The sequence below is a fragment of the Oryx dammah genome, unplaced genomic scaffold (assembly GCF_014754425.2).
Source record: "Oryx dammah isolate SB20612 unplaced genomic scaffold, SCBI_Odam_1.1 HiC_scaffold_2, whole genome shotgun sequence".
Classification (NCBI taxonomy): domain Eukaryota; kingdom Metazoa; phylum Chordata; class Mammalia; order Artiodactyla; family Bovidae; genus Oryx; species Oryx dammah.
Window position 1 is genome coordinate 152,582,294 of NW_024070186.1, and position 23,898 is coordinate 152,606,191.

At 37.6% G+C, this 23,898-nt stretch overlaps 1 protein-coding gene across 2 annotated transcripts in view; it reads right to left on the reverse strand.

Annotated features, from left to right (window-relative positions):
* The window catches only part of SCAF4 (SR-related CTD associated factor 4), a 60,818-nt gene that overhangs the window by 8,596 nt on the left and 28,324 nt on the right, over window positions 1–23,898 (reverse strand). The window contains exons 8-19 of one of the 2 annotated variants that reach the window (XM_040227943.1): window positions 20,915–21,099; window positions 20,444–20,552; window positions 16,098–16,262; window positions 15,481–15,566; window positions 14,588–14,778; window positions 13,459–13,559; window positions 12,913–13,026; window positions 12,040–12,196; window positions 10,812–10,969; window positions 9,293–9,458; window positions 9,117–9,203; window positions 8,768–8,959 (exon numbers count right to left, since the gene is read on the reverse strand). In XM_040227943.1, the coding sequence (XP_040083877.1) occupies window positions 8,768–8,959; window positions 9,117–9,203; window positions 9,293–9,458; window positions 10,812–10,969; window positions 12,040–12,196; window positions 12,913–13,026; window positions 13,459–13,559; window positions 14,588–14,778; window positions 15,481–15,566; window positions 16,098–16,262; window positions 20,444–20,552; window positions 20,915–21,099 (1,711 nt within the window). The remainder of the gene's footprint in view (window positions 1–8,767; window positions 8,960–9,116; window positions 9,204–9,292; window positions 9,459–10,811; window positions 10,970–12,039; window positions 12,197–12,912; window positions 13,027–13,458; window positions 13,560–14,587; window positions 14,779–15,480; window positions 15,567–16,097; window positions 16,263–20,443; window positions 20,553–20,914; window positions 21,100–23,898) is intronic. The other variant, XM_040227949.1, reaches the window with a different exon arrangement.

A 23,898-nucleotide genomic window follows, 5' to 3' on the forward strand; every position in this document is an offset into this window, starting at 1 on the left:
CTTCTGCCTCTTCTCCACCAATCATCTTGTCTTTCATTCTACCACAGCCAACGCCTCTGGGAAGTCCTGGACTTTTCATCAGAAGCAACTTCATTACTTCTGACTTCTCGTTTTCAAGTACCCCAAACAACCGTCAATCCCACTAGGATCATATTCCCCATGCCCCTCACGGCTTTCCTTTCCTCCTTACCTGTCTTGGGAGTCCATGGTTCTCCCTCACCACGCTGCTTGGAAATTGGTTTTAAATGGAACTCTTTTACCTAATCTGCCCCTGAATATGGCTGGGCACCACCCCCAACATGCTGACTGGCCTCATTTTATTTGTAACTACAACCACAAATGCTCCCTTAATCCTGGCCAGCAATTCTAATTTCCGGAGTCAATTCACATTCTTATGCTTCTAGGTATGTTTCAAATGTTCCTGTTTTTCCTTAATTGTCTGCTCTTGCCTGGTTGGTTTTATATAGCTTCTGGGAGGTAAAATTCATATAGCCTACAATTCACCTATGTAAAGGGTGTAGTTCAATGTTTTTTAAAATATATTCAGAGTTGGGCAACCATCAAAATAAATTTTAGAACAATTTTTATCAGCTCAAAAACAAACCCTGTATTCATTAACTACCATTCCCCATTTTCCCCAACCTCCAGGCAACCAACATTCCATCTCCTGTCTCTATGGACTTGGCTATTCTGGACATTTCATTTAAGTGGAATCATAGAATACGTGACCCTTTGTGACTGGATTCTTTCACTTAGCGTTATCTTTTCAAGGCCCATCCATGTTATAGCATGTATAAGTACTTCATTTCATTACCAAGTAATGTTAAATGGAAATATGTTTTATTTATCCTAGTTGGAATAGCATTAAAAAAAAGGCATTTAGAAAGACTTTTTCATCCACCCACCTACCACCAAACCTACCCTTTACCTGCACCTGTATCCGTATTGCTCCTTCAGTCTGTGAACATGTTTGGAACATGTGTTCCAAAGGCTAAATGAAGCCCCACACTCAAACCCCAAATCTAGGCCCCCCTCTCATCTATATAAGAATATCAACCTAGGAAATCTCTCTTCTTTGTTGCATCAAAAATTTCCCCTCTCCTGGGTTTTCATGCTGGAGTTTTGCCCATCTTTTAGAAATTAAAAAAAAAAAACAAACCCTCCCTCACTGTGGATCTCCCTTCAGCTCTCACCACCATTTTAACGTTCCCCCATATGGCACATCTCCTCAGAGTAAAATGTCCAGAATCACTGTACCATTGCCTCATCTCTCATTCTCTCCTCTACATATCCTTATACAGGCTTTTGAACCCATCACTCCAATAAAACCGCATTTTCCAAAGTCACCCAGAAGTTTTCATTTTGCTAAAACCAGTTGGCAAGTCTCGGCGCTCCTCTTTGACCCAACAATGGCCTCTGATGGTTGCTGTCTCCCCTCCTCCGTAGGAACTTTCTTTACTCAGCTTCCAGAGTACCTCCCTCTACTGTTTCCTAGCTCCCTGGCTGTGCCTTTGCTGGATGGAACAGTACAGGACAGTGGCTAAAAACACGGGTGTTGGAACAAGGGTATCTTGAATTCTAGGCACTGCCACATGGAGCTGTGACCTTGGGCAAGTTACTTCATCTCTTTATGCCTCTTATGCCCTATCTACGAAATGGGGATAACTGTGTTGACTTCAAAGGATTGTAAGGCTTAAGTGGTTGATATATACAAACTCTTAGTTCTCTGTACCGTATTTTCAACTGCTAAGTGCTGCAGTATTCCTGGGCTCATCCTCGCACTATATCCCCTCCCTAGGTAATTTCACGACTGGTGGCTGTAAATGTCATTTATATTTGCTGACGCCAGAACTTATCTTTACCAGTTGTTTAGCTGACATCTGCACCTAAATGTCAAAACATCCAACATATTTAACTTGACATCCTCACCCTAAACCCACTCCTCTGAGATTTTCCCATTTCAGGAATGGCAATTACACTACCAAATGCTCAGGTTAAAACAAACAAACAACAAAACGTAGTCATTCTTAGTTCTTCTCTCACGTATGTAAGAGAGTCACTTTGAAGGCTCTATCTTCATCCAAAATAGTCCCCTCATTCCACTCTTATCAACTCTTGCAGTTTGCTTTCTCCAGAATGGCCATATACAATCCTTTGAAAAATGAAAACCAGTTCACAACAGTGTTCAAACCCACACTTGCTGTTGCACTCTCGACTGACGCTTGATAACTGCCTCTGAACTCCTCATGGCTGCTCTTATGTTCACCTTGCTCCAGCCCTACAGCCCTCTGCAGTTTGTTCCCAGTCCAAGCTCCCCTGTCTTCTCTAAATGAGATGCTCTTCCTCTGCATCTACCTGGCTCTTTCCTCTTATTATTTCTCGCTATATTACCTCCTCAGAAGCCTTCTCCAGCCATTTTATTCAGAACAGTACACTGTACACAACATTCCTCCAATCCCGTTCTCTTTACTCTCTTCACAAGAATATCTTCATGTGAAATTATTAGTTTACTTATTATCTAAGTCCCTGCTAGAATGTAAGCTCCAGGAAGATAGGCCTTCTCTTGTCATTCAGGTATCTCTAGTACCCAGAACGGTGCCTGGTCCTCAGTAGGTATTGGGAGTAAACATGTTGAACATATGAATGTATGGTGGTGGCATAAACTGACAAGATAACCTCTCGGGGGGCAAAAACAGTCTCTCCCCAGGGTGGTCTCTTTCCTTACCTATGAAGACCTGAGATTTTTTTTGAGGAAAGCTGCAATGTTCTTTCACAACCTCTTTTTCCGCTCCCAGTCGCAGTTTCACCTTTTTTGATTCCAAAAGAATGCCACTGCGGCACTGTACATGAACCTAATTCGAAATCTGTTCACACAAGGAAAAAGATATACCAGCCACTCTCACCTCTCCCATCAACACTCTGAGAGCCTCTAGGCATACAGATATGTTTGTTGAACCACTGAAAGCTGTCTTTTTTCTTTTAAACTACAGACCTTCAGGAAATTGAAATAATAGTACAACCCAAACATGTTGTACCTTTGCCTAGATTCACCAATTAATAATAATTAGGGCATAATTATTCTGAAGAGACCCCCCAGGTGATTCTTCTAGCAGGTACTGTGTTGGGAGCTGGGGAGAATGAAAAAAATGAGCTAGTTTTCAAAGAATGAGAGAGAAAGCACATGTTAGATTACATTATACATTACTACACCCCCCCCCCAAAAGGAATGGTAGCAAAGACTTAAAAGAAATTTAAGTTTCAATAATATATAGTGTAAGTACACTAAGATGTATATCTATTTTTAGCATGGCATAGGACATGAAAACCCTAATTTTAAATGAAAAAAAACAGAAACCATTATCTCTTAAAAATGACTTCTTGGTGTTTTTTTTTGCAAAACAATCTACAATAAGGTTTGATCAATTTTCCTATAGATCTTTTATAGGTTTTTTTTTAGAATTTCAGTTTGTATACAAAAGTATAACAGGTGTGACTTAAGAGTTAAGAGTTGTACTACTGGACTCAAGAAGTCTGGGATATACTGGTAATCCATCACTGAATGGGATCATCCGTAATTTTCAGTGTTATCTGGAAAAAATCTTACCTGCAATTCTTCACAGCATTATCCTTGTCTATCAAAAATCAATCTAGAGCCCAGAGTTTCTGTCCCTCCTACCTACCTTATGCAGCAAAAGCTGTCAGGTTTAAATTAAAGAGAGACTCTTTAGGCTGGAGTTCTGCAGCCTAGAAGGTGCAGACAGATGGAGACAATGTGATAAGCACCTTTCACATTTTTGTGCAAGACTTTCCCAAGCTTTTGTTTCACGTGCTTCACCTTCTGAGAAAATATAGTATATTCATGTATAAATTCGTACCCAAAGTATTTGTTGTGGATTGATCACTATTAATCATTCAATGAACAATGTTTTTATACAAAGTTGAAAGCAGCACTGTGATGAGTATTTTGGAAGCATTTCTTAAGTATAAAACACTAGTGGAATAATAAAATACAATATTTAGAGTACCAATTCAAATATTTTAAAGCTTTCAAAGAACACTTTTATAGGACAAAGGAACATTTGGTAGACCCCCCTCTAGGTTATAATTTAATATAACCAACATCATAACCAAGTCTACAATAAGAAAAAAATTAAAATGCAAAAAGTGTTTTAAAAATTAGACATTACCATTAAAAAAAATATTGAGAATTTTCTTCAGGATTCCTTTAAATGTTATTCACACTAGTAGATTGGTGCTCTAATGTTCTAATTTAAAATATTAAAAATTACAAAAAATATCAAAATTCTGGGGAGAAAACTCTAAAGCTAAGTGAAATCACAACTCAAAATATTAATTTTAAAGTACAGTTGACCCTTGAAAAACACAGATTTGAACTGTACGGACCCACTTACACAGACTGCTTTCCCAGTAAATACGTACTACAGGGTATGTGGTTGGTTGAATCCACAGATGTGGGACCTCGGTTACTGAGGGCCAACTATAAAATTAAAAGTGGATTTTCAACTGCACAGGAGTTGAAGCCCCTAATCCCAGCACTGTTCAAGAATCAAGTGGAATTACAGAAGTTGACAATAAAATTGTTCATCTTCAAGACAGTATTAAGGTCACAGCTATGGCATAAAAGCAAATATACCTGATTAATTTACAAACCAATTTGGTCTACATAATTCTTGATGTGTTCAAATTTTGGAAAATCAAATGCCAGGCAAGGAAGTGTGAAAAATCAAGCACGAAATACATCATACTACTATCCAGCAATTCAGCTTGTAGGCCACTGATCTGTGACTTGTGCTTTAAATCTTTGGTAACAAATATTATCAATAAGATGGAATCTTACACATACCCAATTCTTACTTATAAAGTTTACCATCAGTTTATATAGCACTGTGACAAAACTGGGGAGAATCTCTGTATAATAATAATTAATGAATGTATGTACCTGACAAGAGAAAAGACTTTAATTTTGCACAATAGGAATGAGTCTGACTCAGCTTAATTTCTTCCTTGAAAAGATATTTTGGATATGCTGGTAACACAATAGATATGTAACACAAACAAACATTTTTTTGTGTATTTTTTTTATTGTTTGGAACACGAAAGTAACCCAAATTTCACATTACAATGAAATTTTAAATAAGAATATGTTGTACATTGTATTAGAGATACATGTTATACATAAGTTTGGAAAAGTAATAAATACATACACTTATACAGTAAAGAGAATGTACTGAATTGCTATTATCTTTAATATTCCTTCTCTTCTAAATGGTCAACAACTGTAAACTATTAACTTTAATGAAATGACCACTGCTCTAGCAAGCTATTTGGGAGTGTGAGGTATTAAGCACAGATTCCTTTAAAATCAAGTAATAAGTTATTATTGTGCATCAAATAGTTTTTATGTTTTCAGATTATCGGTTACTAAAACAATAAAAAATCTCTAGAAGATGGAGGTGGTTCTCTACAAATCTGGTGGTGTGGGCTACCTCAGCCCAATTCCAGAAACAGAGTCATCACTTCTAAACTAACACCTACACTTAAGTCTGATCATTCAGAAAACTCTAAACCAAACCATCCTTAAAGCACCCCACTGCCTCCTGCATAACCAAGGGCCACAACAGAATTTTGGAAGATCTGTTTGTTGAACATTTTACTGGCCCCTCTAGTTTAAAAAATACCATTGCCACCTTTCAGAAATTAAGATCCAAGAACTCAGTTAACTCTCAAGGACATATTTACCTTTCATTGTAAGAAAACAATTTGAGTATCATGAATAGGATAAATACAGATACCATATCATGCCTTTTAAATGAAATGCCACTACTATATAACCAAAACACATTTTATTACTAAGCCATGATGGAACTTCTATATATGTGAACTTACCACCTGGTTTAATATACTGTAAAAATATCTGAGGCAACCATGCCAAGATACATACTTTCCTAAAAAAGCTACTTTTACTGCTGACAATTAGAACAATTTAAAATAAATTATAGCTACAGTAATATAATTTTAGAATTTCCAAGTATAAATACTCTTCTTTATTCTAAATATTGTCTATGATATTTCTTACCTGTAATAAGCACCCACCATTCACTGAGTGCCTACTCTGCGACAGGCCCCATGTCAGGTGTTTATATATGTTTGTTAGTCCAACTAAATCATCCCAACACCCTGGTTTAACATTTTTATTTCTTTTCTCACAGATGAAGAAGCTAAAGTTTAGTCTCACCTCCTAGGCTTAAACTTTTCTGTATAGTGTAATGTTGCTTTCTATTATCGTAAGAGAAAACATTAGAGCACCAAGAGAAAACATGAAAGCATCATAGTTCTAGTCTTCTGTTTCGTGGCTGACATCAACAATATCCAACCTACTTACTGATCCTTCAGTACTACAATACTGTATGTGATTACTATATTCCTTTATCAAAATGATGGAATTGTGATCAGTCTTTTGGATAAATCCTCCTTTATTTGCATATACATTAAAAAGTCTCATTTCTATAAAAGGTCAAAATTCATGGGATACTCTTTTCAAGATTTTTAATTGAAGGGAAACAGAAGTATATTTTTTTCATGATTCAAATAAAGCTACTGCATTTTACTTAAAAGTGCTTATTTGAAACAAAACTGTTCTTATTTTTATGCTGTATCAGTTATTTTAACCTTTCCAGATCTGGAACAACCTTTATTTCCTAAATTTTTTGTTTTAAAAGTTAAGGACAAAGATCATCGTCAGAGGTGAAGTATAAACAGCGCTACACTGAAAAGCATCCATCCATCCACTTAATAAATGTTCCTCTCTCATGGAGCTTCCAGTCTGGTGGGTGGGAGGAGATGGGCATCTAAGCAGGTATGTTGCATAACAAAAAATGCTAAGAAATTTGATTATTTTTCTAGCACTGACTAACTTTGATTTGTTTTGTTTCACATGAGTTTAAATCACACATTTCAGTAGTGATAAGAAATTAAGGGCAGAGTTTCCAAAGGCTAAATGTTAAATAAAAGGCAGGATGTTTATTCTTGTTTGTTTTTGGCTGTGCCATGTGGCTTGTGGGATCTTGGTTCCCAGCCCAGGGACTGAACCTAAGCCACGGCAGTGAAAGCCTGGAATCCTAACCATTAAGCCAGCAGGGGAACTCCCTGGGTTATTTATTCTTGAAGGCTGTTCAAAACTAGTGGTTATCAAAGTCTTAGAGATGATGAAATCTTTTCACTGATTTAGTGAATTTACTAAACCCAGAAAAAAAGCACAAATGCAAGCAAACAGTCTCAGGCGACCTAATACCTATGGACACCAGAGTAGGAAATTTCATTTCAATGAGAATTTGTAATCAGGGGCATGGGTGTGGGGTGAAGGAAAGAGGGTGATCAGAAAATTCTACCCAACTTAGATTCACTGTGATTCTTATATAATCGTCTTATTACAAATATTGGCGGGGGGGGGGGGTTGTAACAAAACTGAGATCCAAAGATACAGAGGTTTCCTGGCCCCCAGTCTACTACTGTTCCTTCTACTACGACTTCCATCGGGGCACAGACCTCTTAAGCAACTTCCCCATCAAACAAATCATTGTGCGTTATATGATGACCACTGGACACTACTTGTGACAAATTTTAACCATAAATCCTCTTTTACTATTACCCATTCGGTGTACTAAAAGAAATAAAAATCAAGTTTATTGTTAGCCTAACCTCAGTCTTGGAGAGGGCAGAAGACAGCATGCCATTTAAAAACAAATTAATTTTTATTATAAATGTAGTACACGCAACAAAGTAAAATTTCCAACAGTCCTGAAAACTGCAGGTGAAAAGTAAAAGTCCTACATCACAAACCAACGTCCCACAGCCCTATATCCCAGGAGTATAGGGCTCTTTCCTTAAAAAAATCTAAGATTAGGAAAACAAACATTTGTGCACAAACACACACCTTTAAAAAATACAATGGGTTCACAGGATTGAAACATTACAATAGTAAGGATAAATTAACTACCCATTATCAGAATCAAGTGTTAATTATAGTTAGCAATACCACTTCAAATATAATAATTTCTTATAGGATGATCACTGTAACAAGTATATGGCATATTCATTTAAATTCAAGCAAGCAAGGGTAAGGCCTCTTAAAGATGTGAACAATCTAAACCACACTTCCTTGTATCTCTGAAGTTGAGTTGTGGGTAAAGAATACAGCAGGTTAAGTCTTATCAGAGAAACTGAGGGGTCAGTGGAAAAGCATTGCCTCAGGCTGTGCAACTGTCACTTAGGTAACAAAGCCATTTTATTGCAATGTATCAAAGATAGTCTCTTTGCCAGCCTACAGAGAATGCTATCAAAGTCCAGGAATTTTAAATATAAAAAAATTAATCCAGACAGAAAAAAAAACTATGTTGCTTTAAAGAAAAGTCTGTATCTTACTTATTATGCCAGGATGCCTGGGGTTTTGTTAATAATGGACTATGTACCAATTCCCGTTCATAGAGATTCGTCTGATCACTTTTCTATACCAAATTAAGATGTGCAAATCCAAACTTTTATTCAAGACAGAGAAACAAACATGATTTCATTTTTGAGGCTGTCTCTTAAGGGTAGGCTTGGTGAAGACCATGTACACATATTTAAAAGAAAGATCTTCCTCCAAGGAAAACAGCCTCAGAGAATAATTTACCAAAATGAACACTGTTTCTAAAAAGACTAACTTGGGCAGGGGAAAGAAAACTAATGATAAAAAAAATGAACTTACCAAGAAGTGAAACAGGCTGGGTTACAGGAGGGGTAGGCAGATTCGTGGGTGCAGCAGGTGGCACAGCAGAGCCATACATTTTCACACTGTCACCAGACTCGGCGTTTCCTCTAGCCCCAGACACCACTGTTGGAATGGGATTTCCAATAGATAAGTCTTTTGTAGTGTCTTCATTTATACCAGCGATAGTAGCTAAGGAATATAATTACATCAACATGTGAAGCTGAATAATTAATTATCACCCCGGTTAACATTCTTTTGCCATACTACAGAACCTATTACTGGTCCATTCTCCCTCCTACTCCCAACTCCAAGAGGACAAGTGAACACAAAGAAAAAACATGCTTACAGTTTGGGATGCTTATTGGTGGAGTGTGAGGAGGAGGAATGGATACTGGTGGAGTTATAGGAGGTGGGGGTCCAGGAGGAAGAAAACCTAGAAGAAGAAAAACAACGCCAACTTAAGTTGTGTCACTTTATTTCAGGCTCTTAAAACAGAGTATCTTCTCAAATAACTTAGTGTACCTGGTGGCAAATGCATTGGGTTGAATCCTGGGCGCAAAAACGGTGGCGGAGGTGGAGGAGGAGGAACACCAGGCCCAAAGCCTGGAGGTGGAATTCCCAAAGGAGGCGTGAAAGCAGGTGGCTGGAGAGCACCAACTACAGGAGGTCCTGGCTGATGCGGTGGGACCTAGAAAGAAAGAAAGGGAAATGAAGCCATGTATCTAGCCACCCTCTCACTCATATAGTGCGTAGAGACAAAGAAAATACCTTGCTAAAAAACCCAGTATCTCTAAATTGTGCTTATTATGTGAATACACTTATTAGATAACAGTGGTAATCTGTACCCACTTCAAAACAATGGAAACTACATACTTTTCCCCCTTTCTAAAAATTCTGGGCTGCTTGCTCCATGTGGCTTGCAGGATCTTAGTTCCCCCACCAGGGATTGAAGCTGCAACTTTGCAGTGGGAGCATGGAGTTCTAACCATTGAGCTACCAAGGAATTTCCAGGATTCACAGTCTGCCCTCTACTTATCAAAGCAAATACCACACTGTGATTCACCATCACCTATATTGGTGTTCTCCAGAATATTAATGTTAAAAAACGTCTCACAGTCAGGTCCATTAAGTTTGAGGAATACAACTCTAAGAAAAGCTACCAGGTAATTTGCACTTTAACTGTGATTAAGATCACAGTTCCTGGGGTCAAACTGCCTGCTCCCCCTTTTAAGTCATTTTGTGACCCTGAGAAAGCGACTTACATTACACTCCACAGACCTCAGTTTACTCATCTATAAGATGAAAAAGTGCCAACCTCACATAATTATGGAGATTAGAGAATAAATAAATGTTGATTGCTAATGCCTGACATGTAATACCTACCAAACACTTTAGTTATTGCTTAAAAAAAAAAAAGTATCAACCTTAACAGATTAGTCAAGTTTCTTTAAGAGAGTGTTGACATACACTGAAACCTGCACTGGAAGGTCATATCCAGAAGGTCGCGTAAAGAGTGCCAATTTGGGGAATCCATTTATAAAATATCACAGCTAAGAATGTACCAAAGCAAGTACTTTTCTCCTAACATTGAGAAAAATCAAGAAGCTAGGCAACCGCCCTGAGATAGCTTAGATTTATCTTATTCAGTTTTAATGTGAGAAACTGAGGAAAGAAGGTACTGAAAGAAAAGAAAAATCTAGTGAATCACACATGAAAGCATGGATCAAGTACTTCTAATTCTTACCAACACATTAGTTACTTAGCTCTTAACATGTAGCAGGAAAATCACATTTCAAGTCAAAAAGTTTATGAGGTAATAAGATATTGAAAATTTGGGCAGATGTAAGGCAAAATGAAATTTATTCTGGTTTTTGAAAGCATTTATAAATATTAGGTCTGACATACCAATATATAAGAAATTAATATGCACATCTATGTACTCACATCTTTGAGTATGAATCTAGACACACATCAACAGTAAGATTTAGAAAGGTATCTTTTAGACACTTGAAAGCTTCAACAATGCCCCCAGTACTCTTACCTGTGGAGGCGGTACTGTTATCGGTGCGGGAACAGGAATAGGAGGCACAGGCACAGGCAGAGGCTTAGGTAGGGGAGACACTGGTTCTGTGTGTGAGGTTTCAGCTCCTCCATTTTGAGCAACTTCGTTTTCATGCTTCTTGGGAATTCCCTTCCAATCTATGAATAGTTAAAGAAATATAATCAGAAAGCTCTCTGATTTTAATATCATCGACATTAAAAAAAATCATTTCTGGGTTTAAAATTATAAACTGAAAATGTAAGCCTTTGTTACATACATGCATACATATATACACAGATGTAATAGTTCTATTTTTTATTATTCCCATTTTATGAGAGAGGAAAACAAAGTCACACACACTTGGCAGAGGCAGAGATGGGATTCAACCCAGATACATTTGGCTCTTAAGTCTCTGTTCTTAACCACAATGGTGGAGGAGGAGGTCTTTGGATCAAAGACCCTGGGAGGGAGGAGCAGAGTTCTTTTTATCCTGGACCAGAGATGCCCAGAACACCTGGAGCACTGGCCTTCAATACCAGCCTGCCTGAACAGAAACGCCTAGCTCTATCCGTAGGTGAAGGCGCTGTGCACGCGCAGGGAGGTGGTGTGTGGGGCAAGTCCAGCCCCGCACTCCTGACTGAAGCTCTGTAATGTCTGAAATATTTACTCTATTTTGCCATGCTATCCTGTGCTCCTCTTTGTCCTGCTATCTATCATTCTGGTCATGTCCCCACAGGCTGGCATTGTCCCCAATGAAAATTCCACTATCAGCCTGGCATTTTTAATATCCAGGCTTCAAATAACTGCATCTCCTCATCTTACATGTTTACTTTTGATGGCTTCTCTGGACATTTAAACATTTTCAAAGAAATTATTATGAGGCAGTGGATCTTACTAACAATGTTCAGTTTAAGATTCATCTGATCTGTTAAGTTTTTTACACTGAAAAAGTCTACTTAAGAGCCACTTAATATTATAATGAATAATGAACCCCACAATCAATCAGTAATCAGAGTCTGCATCTCTCTCACTAAATATAAGTTGCATAAGGGCAAACGCCACATTTGTCTTATTCACCATTGCTCCCTTAGTTTATAATGGAGAGACTAGCACCCACCTAGTGGGTATTTGAAAAATCTCAAAAAACAGTTCCTAAGGCAAAGAATAAACATTTGTCATAGTACTACCAAGGAAATAAATAAATTAAAAAAACTAAATACTACTTTACCTGGATTAAGTGTATCACTGTCCAACATTCCTCCTTCACAGAAACTCTCCAATTCTTCAGGCTTGACTTTGTCCCATGGAATATAAGTAACACCAAGTTCTACATCCCAATACTGCTTATAATCTGCCTTTATTCCTTTGTTTAGGGCCCAGGCAATCTAGTACATTTGTTAAAATATAAAACGGAAGGGAGAAGAAAGTCATAAACTGAGAGATAACTGTTTCTCATGATTCCAATCACTCAGACTTGGTCAGCAAGAGAACAATCTGGCCTGGCTACCCGTGGGGCTCACTCAAAGTATCTTTGGTGCTAGGAAATCTGGTTACCCTTTCATCCCATCTTGTTTGTCCTAGAAGGAAATCTGACTGTCAATGATCTTCTTTCTCACTCTTCCAATCACCCCTACCCAGACAGCATAAAACTAAAAGAAAAGGGAAAAATTTATCACGGACTGGCTGACTGGGCATAAGAAAGTAGGGAACACTTTTAAAAGTCTTGGGTACATCAGAATTACTCAACATTAGACAAAATCCTTTTGCAGTGAAATCCAAGGGTAGAACAGGGTATTGGGACTTTAAGGAAACACTGACTCTGGCCCCTCAGAGGAAGAACACCCATGCACCTATATCTTTCCCTCTATCTTCAGTGATTATTTTTCATAGTTCTGAGATGGCAAACTTAAAAAAAAAAAAAAAAGACAAAATTCTACCACATACCTAGCGTTTAAAATTTTATGTTAACTCTTAGGAGATAACCTCTTTAAAAAAAGATGCACATGTAATAATACCCCAGTGTCCAAAACTACAGTTTTTAAAAGTCTCATAAGATATGTTACATTAAAAAAAAAATGAACCATCAATGATAAAACAGTACCTTTATGGATTTCTGGTTCACTTTGTAGTTCCCTCGGCTCAGTTTTTGCAGGGCACGATAAGCATCTTGCCTATGAACCATAACAATATAGGCACAACCTCTGGGAGGAATCATCTGCTCCAAAACATTTTAATATTATAAAACATGACAAAAAAACCAAAAAGTAACAAGACATAATATGAAGCGGTCAGTTCCACCCACCCCACCTCCAACTCCCTGCACCCTCCAGAGCCTGTGTTCCATAATTGGAGTTTAAAAAAATTTGAAAATTGGTGGTTCCAGTTTAGCCTCAACTGCCAATCATCAACAATCTACAGCCCCAAGCTTTGTTATATAAAAGTCATTTGTAGAAAAAGATTTTAGATTAAATTTGGTTATCAAAAAAATGTAGTTAAATGCTAAACAAAAACTTAGAGAACACCTCAACTCCAGCCACATCTCCTACAAACCTAGACCAATTTTAACTTAGGTCTCAAGCCCTTAATTTCGCAAAATAACATTAACTACTTCTATCTACCGTCATTAAGAAATTTAATAAATACTCACATTAATTGATTCAATTGGACCAAACTCTTCTAAAAGGCTGGCAACATCCTGCTGAGTAGTCCTTTTGTCCAGCTGTCCCACCCAGAGTGTAGTACTACAAACTTAAAATAAAATTATAATCATAAAAATATACACATTCCATACTGAGCAGCTCTGTACTTCACATGAAAAAAATCATTACAGAAAACATGCATGAGTTACATTATGATATCCACAAGTAGAAAGCACCATATGTGCTATGGCTCAATTGCTCACTCCCATACAACTCTTTCTGATTCCATGGACTGTAGCCTGCCAGGAGCCTCTGTCTATGGAATTTCCCAGGCAAGAATACTGGAGTGGGTTGCCATTTCCTCCTCCAGGGGATCTTCGTGACCCAGGTCTCTTGTGTCTCCTGAAACTACGGGCAGATTCTTTACCACTGAGCCACCTGGAAAGCCCAAAACCCCATATAAGTTTTAAAAATTACAGTAGTACTTCCAGAAATGGAACCAGGATAGTGAAAAGTAAACGGATGAGGTGAGAAAAAACTCATCTTTTGAAGACACATCTGAAGATTTCATCTATGTAAAGAGTCAGAGTAGCTGTCCCTTTTAAACTCTCGAGGGTAATGATTTTTGTTTCATGCTGTGTCCTAGATAAGAAGCCCTGCAGAGTCAGAAGTTTTATATATGCCCAAATCATATTATCAATTAAAATTTCATTAACAGCTATGGAGTTATATCAAGAATATCTACTATAGATTATTAAATATATTCTAAATACATCATGAAATTCAGGAGATAATGCAAGCTAACACATCCTATAAATTGTGTATCTTTATAAAGTAAGAGGGTATTAGTCTTCTGGAGGGCCCCCCCCACCTTTCCTCAGTGTGTAGAACTAGTTAACAACTATATTTCATACACTTGACTCAAGACACACTATTACTCATCACTGTTAGTTTGGCTCACTTCTCATTGCTGCTTCACAGTCAGCTATAGGTACAAAAGCAAATCTAAAGGTATACGCCAGAGCACAAACAGACAAGACCCAATAAAGCAGTATTTTGCTAACTGGTTACAAAGCATTTAAAACTCATGACATTGAAAAAAAAATGCAGGAAATGTGAATATAAATGTTCACGTACCACTCGCGGTTTCTGCTTTGATCTGAGGAAGGCCTTTTTGTCGGCGCTCTCTTTCCTTCTCTCGATCTCGTCTTTCTTGGGATCGAGACCGAGGAGAATGTCGGCGTCTATCTCTGGACCGAGATCGAGAACGTCGATGCCGAGACCTTCGAGATCTAGAACCAGATCTAGATCGTCTCCTTTTCGGTGACCTAATATTTTCAGGACAAGGGAGAATGGATTAATATACGCAAATAAAGAAAACTTCAGCATGTGTTAACTGGAAGAGGAAAAAATACAACTAGGTAATTTAATGTAAGATATGCAAGAATTTGTAAGATGTGTAAGAATTTGACAGTAGGGAATTCATTTTAAGGATTTTTAATATGCTGCAAGTTAGAAAGCACATATATAATATAAACGAGATAAGTTTGCTAACTTATAAAAAAGTATCTCTCATCTTCGATACCTCTAGTACTATTTTAAATGACATCTTTGTAATTAAAAAGCTAATGTCATCACAAAGATATACTGTGATTGCTATTCTCTATCTTCTCAGAAAAGTCTTTTTTTCTGTAGCAATTAAAAATATGTGATCTGATTATAGTATTCCTTAATTTCTTTCCACTTTTTTTTTTGGCTTGGTAAATTGGTAAAGGAACTTTGAATACATAAATCTTACAATTCCATGCATATCTGTAAACAGGCATTAGAGAAACTCAGAGGGAAAAAATACTGGTTAAGATGATTTAGTTTATAAAAATTAATAAGTCTCCTACCCCCATTCCACTCATACATACAAACATACCAAGTGTTATTTTATTAGTCCCATACATCTGAAAACAATCCAACTTAATTTAAATACTAAGTCTCTCAAAACATGAACATCTGGATTAACATTTTCTATAAGCTACCTGGATGCTGATCTAGATCTTGACTTTCTGTGATCAGATATGTGCCGCTTAGCCTCTTGAACACAAGGTTGTTCTACTTCCATTTCCTTTAAAAAGAAAAACAAAATATAAAACCCATCATTAAAGGAGAAAATGGAAATTATAAACAGAAAAAGAGGCCAAAAACTTACAAAATGCTAAACTACAAATCTCTTACCCGGAAAGTTCTCTTTTGATTGAGACCTAATTACTAGCTTAACGATGACTGGGCATGAGTGGAAAAAGTTTTTTCATATGGCTCACAAACTTAGAAGAAATACTTATCTACTTCTGGAAATTATTTTGTGAAGGTTAACATACTGTGTTAACAAACCATCACCTAAAGCAAGTGAATTAGGCACTGTTTAAGCATTCCATACTCTATCTCAATCCTCATGAACCCTATGAAAATTTATAGTATTATTATGTCCGCTTCCCAAAAGAATAAGTTAGGTCACAGAGAAGGTGAATATGTGCCCACAGTTAACAGTTTTTCTTCATATTCAAAACTGAAGATAGAAAGCCAACAAACAGGCAGGAATCTGCTTGTAAATCAAGGGAACCAAAAAATAATCAGCAACCAGAGAGTGAAGCTTTACCTGATGTGCCTTCTGGGTAAGTGGCTCATTTTGTGCCTGAAAGGAAGTTTGGAAGGGCTGCTGCACAGGTGGAGTTGGAGGAATCACGGGCTGAGCCATGGGAGGAAACGGAGGTGTAGGAAGAAGGCCAAAGCCTGGCATCTGTCCATTAGGAGGAAGTGGAACCTTGTTTGTTTAAAACAAAAAAAACTGTATGAGTAGATTTTAAGTAACTGCTACCAAAAATAATTTTTTTTAAATTTTAGTTAACTTTATATAAAACTAAAACATCTTCAATAAATTTTGATCAAGGAAAAACTATGACATTCAACCATGACCGACAATTTCTACATATACAATTTTTATCCAAAAAAAAACTGCTTATATCCAAGAACAGAGCTTAAAAATCCTACAACTCATTTTAAAATTAACACACATGTCAGGTTTTATAATTTAAAAACATACCTTCATTTATATGAGGAAGCAATGTGACAGACTAAACTTAAAACTCAGAGGTACTCTACTGCAAATTTTCTCTCTTCAACTTTAAAGGCAATTAAGCTTTAGGGGAGGAAAAGTATTTAGAAGCACTGACTTCTAAGTTTGTTTTAAAAGTTTTACTCCAAGGGGAGTTTCAGCCAACATGCCTATGGCTGAAATTTATTTAGGGTTTGAAATATCATAATAATGAGAGTATTATGTCACAATCTAACAATTTTATACATGTAACATTCTAATGCCAATACAATAGAAAGTATAATTGTAATATCACTATAATATAAAAAAGTCTTTCTAAATTATTAATAAACTATCAATAATTGTTAAACATTTGGAATTAAGTTCATAGGTTTCATCTGTATTTTAAACAGGATGATAAAATATTTTTTAAATTTCACCTATCAAGAAGTCAGACAGTTTTCTCAAGAGAACACATTGGTCATAGCAAACACCCTCTTCCAACAAAACAAGAGAAGACTCTACATGGACATCACCAGATGGTCAACACCGAAATCAGACTGATTATATTCTTTGTAGCCAAAGATGGAGAAGCTCTATACAGTCAGTAAAAACAAGACCAGGAGCTGACTGTAGCTCAGATCATGAATTCCTCTATTATCAAATTCAGACTTAAATTGAATAAAGAAGGGAAAACCACTAGACCATTCAGTATGACCTAAATCAATCCCTAACGATTATACAGTGGGACTGAGAAATAGATTTAAAGGACTAGATCTGATAGAGTCCCTGATGAACTATGGATGGAGGTTCTTAACATTGTACAGGAGACAAGGAGCAAGACCATCCCCAAGAAAAAGAAATGCAAAAAAGCAAAATGGCTGTCTGGGGAGGCCTTACAAATAGCTGTGAAAAGAAGAGAAGCAAAAAGCAAAGGAGAAAAGGAAAGATATAAGCATCTGAATGCAGAGTTCCAAAGAATAGCAAGAAGAGATAAGAAAGCGTTCCTCAGTGATCAGTGCAAAGAAATAGAGGAAAAGAACAGAATGGGAAAGAACAGAGATCTCTTCAAGAAAATTAAGAGGTACCAAGGGAATATTTCATGCAAAGATGGGCTCAATAAGGGACAGAAATGGTATGGACCTAACAGAAGCAGAAAATATTAAGAAGAGGTGGCAAGAATACACAGAAGAACTGTACAAAAAATATCTTCATGACCCAGATAATCACGATAGTGTGATCACTCACCTAGAGCCAGACATCCTGGAATATGAAGTCAAGTGGGCCTTAGGAAGCATCACTATGAACAAAACTAGTGGATGTGATGGAATTCCAGTTGAGCCATTTCACATCCTAAAAGATGATGCTGTTAAAGTGCTCAATATGCCAGCAAATTTGGAAAACTCAGCAGTGGCCACAGGACTGGAAAAGATCAGTTTTCATTCCAATCCCAAAGAAAGGCAATGCCAAAGAATGCTCAAACTACCGCACAATTGCACTCATCTCACACGCTAGTAATGCTCAAAATTCTCCAAGCTAAGCTAAAACAATACATGAACCGTGAACTTCCATATGTTCAAGCTGAATTTAGAAAACGAAGAGGAACCAGAGACCAAACTGCTAACATCCACTGGATCATCAAAAAAGCAAGAGAGTTCCAGAAAAACATCTATTTCTGCTTTATTGACTATGCCAAAGCCTTTGACTGTGTGGATCACAATAAACTGTGGAAAATTCTGAAAGAGATGGGAATACCAGACCACCTGACCTGCCTCTTGAGAAATCTGTATGCAGGTCAGGAAGCACCAGTTAGAACTGGACATGGAACAACAAAACTGGTTCTAAATAGGAAAAGGAGTACGTCAAGGCTGTATAGTGTCACCCTGCTTATTTAACTTATATGCAGAGTACATCATGAGAAATGCTGGGCTGGAGGAACCACAAGCTGGAATCAAGATTGCTGGGAGAAATCTCAACAACCTCAGATATGCAGATGACACCACCCTTATGGCAGAAAGTGAAGAGGAGAGTGAAAAAGTTGGCTTAAAGTTCAAGATTCAGAAAACTAAGATCATGGCATCTGGTCCCATCACTTCACAGCAAATAGATGGGGAAACAGTGGCTGACTTTATTTTTTGGGGCCCCAGAATCACTGCAGATGGTGACGGCAGCCATGAAATTAAAAGACGCTTACTCCTTGGAAGGAAAGTTATGACCAAACTAGACAGCATATTAAAAAGCAGAGACATTACTTTGCCAACAAAGGTCCATCTAGTCAAGGCTATGGTTTTTCCAGCAGTCACGTATGGATGTGAGAGTTGGACTATAAAGAAAGCTTAGTGTCAAAGAACTGATGCTTTTTAACTGTGGTGTTGGAGAAGACTCTTGAGAGTCCCTTGAACTGCAAGGAGATCCAACCAGTCCATCCTAAAGGAGATCAGTCCTGGGTCATTGGAAGGAATGATGCTGAAGCTGAAACTCCAATACTTTGGCCACATGATGCAAAGAACTGACTCATTTGAAAAGACCCTGATGCTGGGAAAGATTGAAGGCAGGAGGAAGAGATGACAGAGGATGAGATGGTTGGATGGCATCACCAGCTCTACAGACATGAGTCTGGGTAAACTCTGGGAGTTGCTGATAGACAGGGAGGCCTGGTGTGCTGCAGTCCATGGGGTGACAGAGAGTCAGACACGACTGAGCGACTGAACTGAACTGATCAACAAGTCACTGAATCACAATGTCAGTTTCATATGACCAAATAAAAGAATATCTCAAAATATGATGGATTCAATTCCAGACCACTGTAATAAAGTGAGTCACATAAATATTTTGGTTTTCACAGCATTTAAAACTTATGCTCATACTTACTGCAGTTCAGTAAGTGTGCAATATATCCAAATAAAACAATGTACATGCTTTAACTAAAAAGTACTATCTTGCTAAAAAAAAAAAGCCAATAATCATTTGAGAACCCATGGTTGCCATAAACCTTCAATTTGTTAAAAAAAAAAGTGTAGGATCTGTGAGAAATGAAAAAAACATGGTATGCCTTTATATATAATGGATTGAACATGATACAGATAAGAAAATGAATATATTTTAAAAGGTTTCTTAGAACACTTTCTAAATTAAGTCTAAAAGGAGCATTTCTCAAAGGTTGGCTGTACAACAGAATCGTCACATAATTAAAATAAATAAAGATCCTCTAAGATTGATTATAGCACCAGAAGTCTAGGATATGTATTTTGTAGTATGTTTCTCCAATTGAGATGTACAGACAAGTTTAGAAAACTCTGAATTAGAGGATTTATTAAAATAAATTCAATGAACAAATTTAGTCTAACTTCCTGAAATTCTCCAGTATGATGTCCTCATCTTATACTGCAGATTTCAAACTATATTCCTGAATGCTGAAGAGCTGAAAGCCCTCTAAAGCAACAAGTCACACAACATTAATAAAGAAAAAATGGAGATTTCCCTGGCAGTCCAGTGGTTAAGACTCTGCTCCCAATGCAGGCAGCACAGGTTCAACCCATGGCTGGGGAACTAAGATCCTGCATAACACAGTATACCGCAAAAATTAACAAATAAAAGGGAAAAGGGGAGCGGGGGGAGGCTTCTCAGAAGGGGAAATGCTGTATAACTAAATAGGTCCGTTCCTTAAAATAGAACCAACAATCTCTCTCTCAACTATTTAAATAAAAATACTTATTAAATTATTGGCATGAATATTTAGCATCCTTGTTTTAATTAAAGCAAAAAAGCAACTCAAACCAGTTATGTGCTTGACAGCCTTTAGTACAGCTTAAGGACTATTAAGCCACCCACACAGGTAAATACTACTACTCTGGCAAGTGCAGCCCAGATGTGCTAATGAACACATCTTTAGTAATCAGAAATGCCTCCACCTGATGGTGCACTGGATCCTGCGGCACTGCCATCATTCGAGGCGGAAACTGGTCCATGGTCTGATGTTGGGCATATGTTGGTTGTGGCATGCCGTCGCCAGGAAACCCGCTAAAAGAGATAAGCAGTCTTCTTTTTACCCATTCAAAAACACATCATTCTTGGCCACATTTACGCTACAGAAACTTACAGAATGCTGTTCAGGAGTTGTTAACAATCAACATTTTACTGAATCATTTATTTATTTGCCTATATTAACTTAAAAACTCAGCATTATTCCCAAAATTAAAGTCATTTTTTTATTGTAAATCTGACAGGATCCCCCCCCCCATTCAGAAGAAATCCCCAAATACCACAATTTAAAAAAGAATTTTAGAAGATGCTATATGAAAAATGACTGTTATTAAGTGTTACTTGCATTATGCCTTGTAATGACTATCAAAGTTCCGAGGAATCAAAAGAAAGAGACGTACAAGGGTGCCTGTGGAGGGGAGGCAGTGGGCGCAGCCACAGGAGGTGCGGCGGCGGCGGCAGGCGTAGTGGGCACGACAGCGGCAGGAGCAGGTGTTGTGGTGGCCGAGGTGGCAACAGCATCTTCTTTCTTGGATTCTTCCACAGCTTCTGGCTCATCATCATAATCAAATCTATCAAGTAGCTTCTGCAAGAGGTATGCCAATATTCCATTTTAAAATTCAGGTTGTGATTCACTGCACAAAAAAACTTTATAAAAACAGACATTCACCATCATCCATAATCCTGCTATCCTGTGATGTACAATGTCATCTTCCCACGTGTCTCTTAGGGACTCTGGTGCATAGACAATTTTTACACAAATGCCATTCTGAAAAGACCCTTTTAAAAATGGTTTTTCTTCCAATTCTAAATACAGTGTTTCCTTTTTTTTTTTTCTATTTTCTGTATTATAACTAATTTAGCAGTAGAAAGATTTTACAAAAACATTTTCCTAGACTAAAAACTTTGCACACATGAAAATGGGTATATATTTTTGGTCGGCTTTGTAAAATGTACACAAAGAAAAACCATCTTATCCAATCTTATAACTATCTTATAAATTCTGCTCACTCAAGAATATGAAAAAGAGAGAGAAGGGCACAGACAAGGCTACAAAATCTACCTGTGCCCTTGCTTCTTTCTTAAAACTTCATAGCTCACCTTTTACCAGAAACTTCCATTAAAACAAAAACAGAAAGCAAAAACCAACCAGTGTACTCCACAGGATCACATGTCTAGAGAGTCATTTGAAATATAATTACATTTATTCAGAATAAGGAATCAAAGTATTGGGCTAGCCCAAAAGCTTGTTCGGGTTTTTCCTTACAATGTTACACAACCACTACTGTGTTTTGGTAGATTATACATAATACTTCATCACAAGAAACATGCAAGGTAGATATAGTTTCCTCTTCTTACAGACAAGGAGACTAAGGTCAGGTAATTAAGAAACATAACCTAGACTGTACAGTTATATATAGTAGAGTCTAGATGTGGACAATAGTCTTTTTTTAACCTCAGTCCCTGGCATTCAATAAGGCAGTCTTTTCCTCTCAGGGTATGACCTTCCCGTTCATGGATTTCCAATCTCAAACTCCTAAATTTGTGCTGTTCTGTGATAGTTCTGCCTGGAAATTCTGGTTCTACTTTACTGGACGACAGATTTCTAAATTGCTTCTTTCTTCATAAATCTGGGCCACATGATTAAAAATTCTGATTATAATCGAGAGACCCAACATGGCTTAGGCACCTTGTTGCTTTTTGCACATGAGGTTAATTTAACCCTCAAGGAAGTAAAAAAAAAAAAGGTACTACCATTGCTCTTTTACAGAGGTATACAGTAAATGTTTAAGTAACTCAACATCAATAGAGTCAATGACAGGAGCCAAAATTAAAACTCGGGTCTAGGGCGTCTCTGATGGCTCAGGGGTGAAGACTCTGCCTGCCAGTGAAAGAGACACAGGTTTGATCCCTGGTCTGGGAAGATTCCATATGCCATGGAGCAGCTAAGCCTGTGTGCCACAACTAACGAGGCTGTGCTCAAGAGCCCAAGAGCTGCAGCTACTGCAGCCTGCATGTCCTAGGGCCTGTGCTCCACAACAAGAAAAGCCAACACGAGGAGACTAGAGAGTAGCCCCTGCTTGCTGCAACTAGAAAAAGCCTGCACAGCAACGAACACTCGGCATAGCCAAAACTAAATAAAATTAAAACAAAACAAAACAAAAAAACTTAGGTTTAAACTATCTACAAAAACAAACAAAAGAACTCTCTGCAGTTTATCACATATATACATGTTCCTTAAAAGTTTTACAACTCATACCCATTGCTCTGGGAAAACATCTGAAGCAATTAAAAAATTTAACTGAGTCCTACTATCTAAAAAGATATTTCTGCTGCTTTTAAGGAAACTGAACATCTATGAAGTGGCTGAAACAGACAAGCTGTTCCCAGTCAGCTGTTTGACTAGCTTAAAATAGACTTTTTCAGTCAAAAGCAAAGCACAATTCCTTTTTCTAAATTTAATGTAACTAACAAACACTGATCAATCCACTTAACAACAAAATATGAATGCCACTGCTAGCACTGCTATTACTCAACATTTTATTTTTCTGGAAGTCCTAGCCATCAGACAGTAAAAAAAAAGAAACAGGTCTAGATGTTGAAGGGGAAAAGTCAAATTTAGCAGCCTACAAAACCTGAGAGAACCAACTAGAAAAAACAAGATAATTTACAAGATAACATAAAAACTCAGTAGTTTCCCTCGACAGCATCAATTGGGCTTCCAGCGTGGCTCAGCAGTGAAGAATCTGCCTGGAATGCAGGGGCCATAGCAGGTGCCGGTTTGATCCCTGGGTTGGGAAGATCCCTTGGAGGAGGAAATGGCAACCCACTCCAGTATTCTTGCCTGGAGAATCCCATGGACGGAGGAGCCTAGTGGGCTACAGTTCACAGGATTGCAAAGAGTTGGACATGGAAGTGTTATGAAACACTAAACACGAAAAATGAGTAAATTATCTAAGAATAAATGAAACAAATAGCCTGGGGTTCAATCCCTGGTTGGGGAACTAAGATCCTTTAAGCTGCATGGAGCAGCAAAGAAAAAGAAAAGTGACTAACATTTAAATTAGTGGACTGTGAATAAAGAAACACCTTCCATAATATCGGTGTGCCTCAACCAATCAGTCAAAGGCCTTATAGCAGGGTTTCCCAAAGATGGCATTCTCAAGACAGCAACAGGAAAACCTTTTGCCTTGCACAATTTAGACTCAAGACTGCAGCATTAACTCTTATCTGGATTTCCAGCCTGACACTCTAACTTATACTTGACAACTACATGAACCAATCCCTTAAAAGAAATTCCCCCCTTCTCCCCTTTGTGTGTCTGTGCCTGTAACTGGTTCTGTTTCTCTGGAACATACCAATTCACATGCCCAAGAATAGGCAA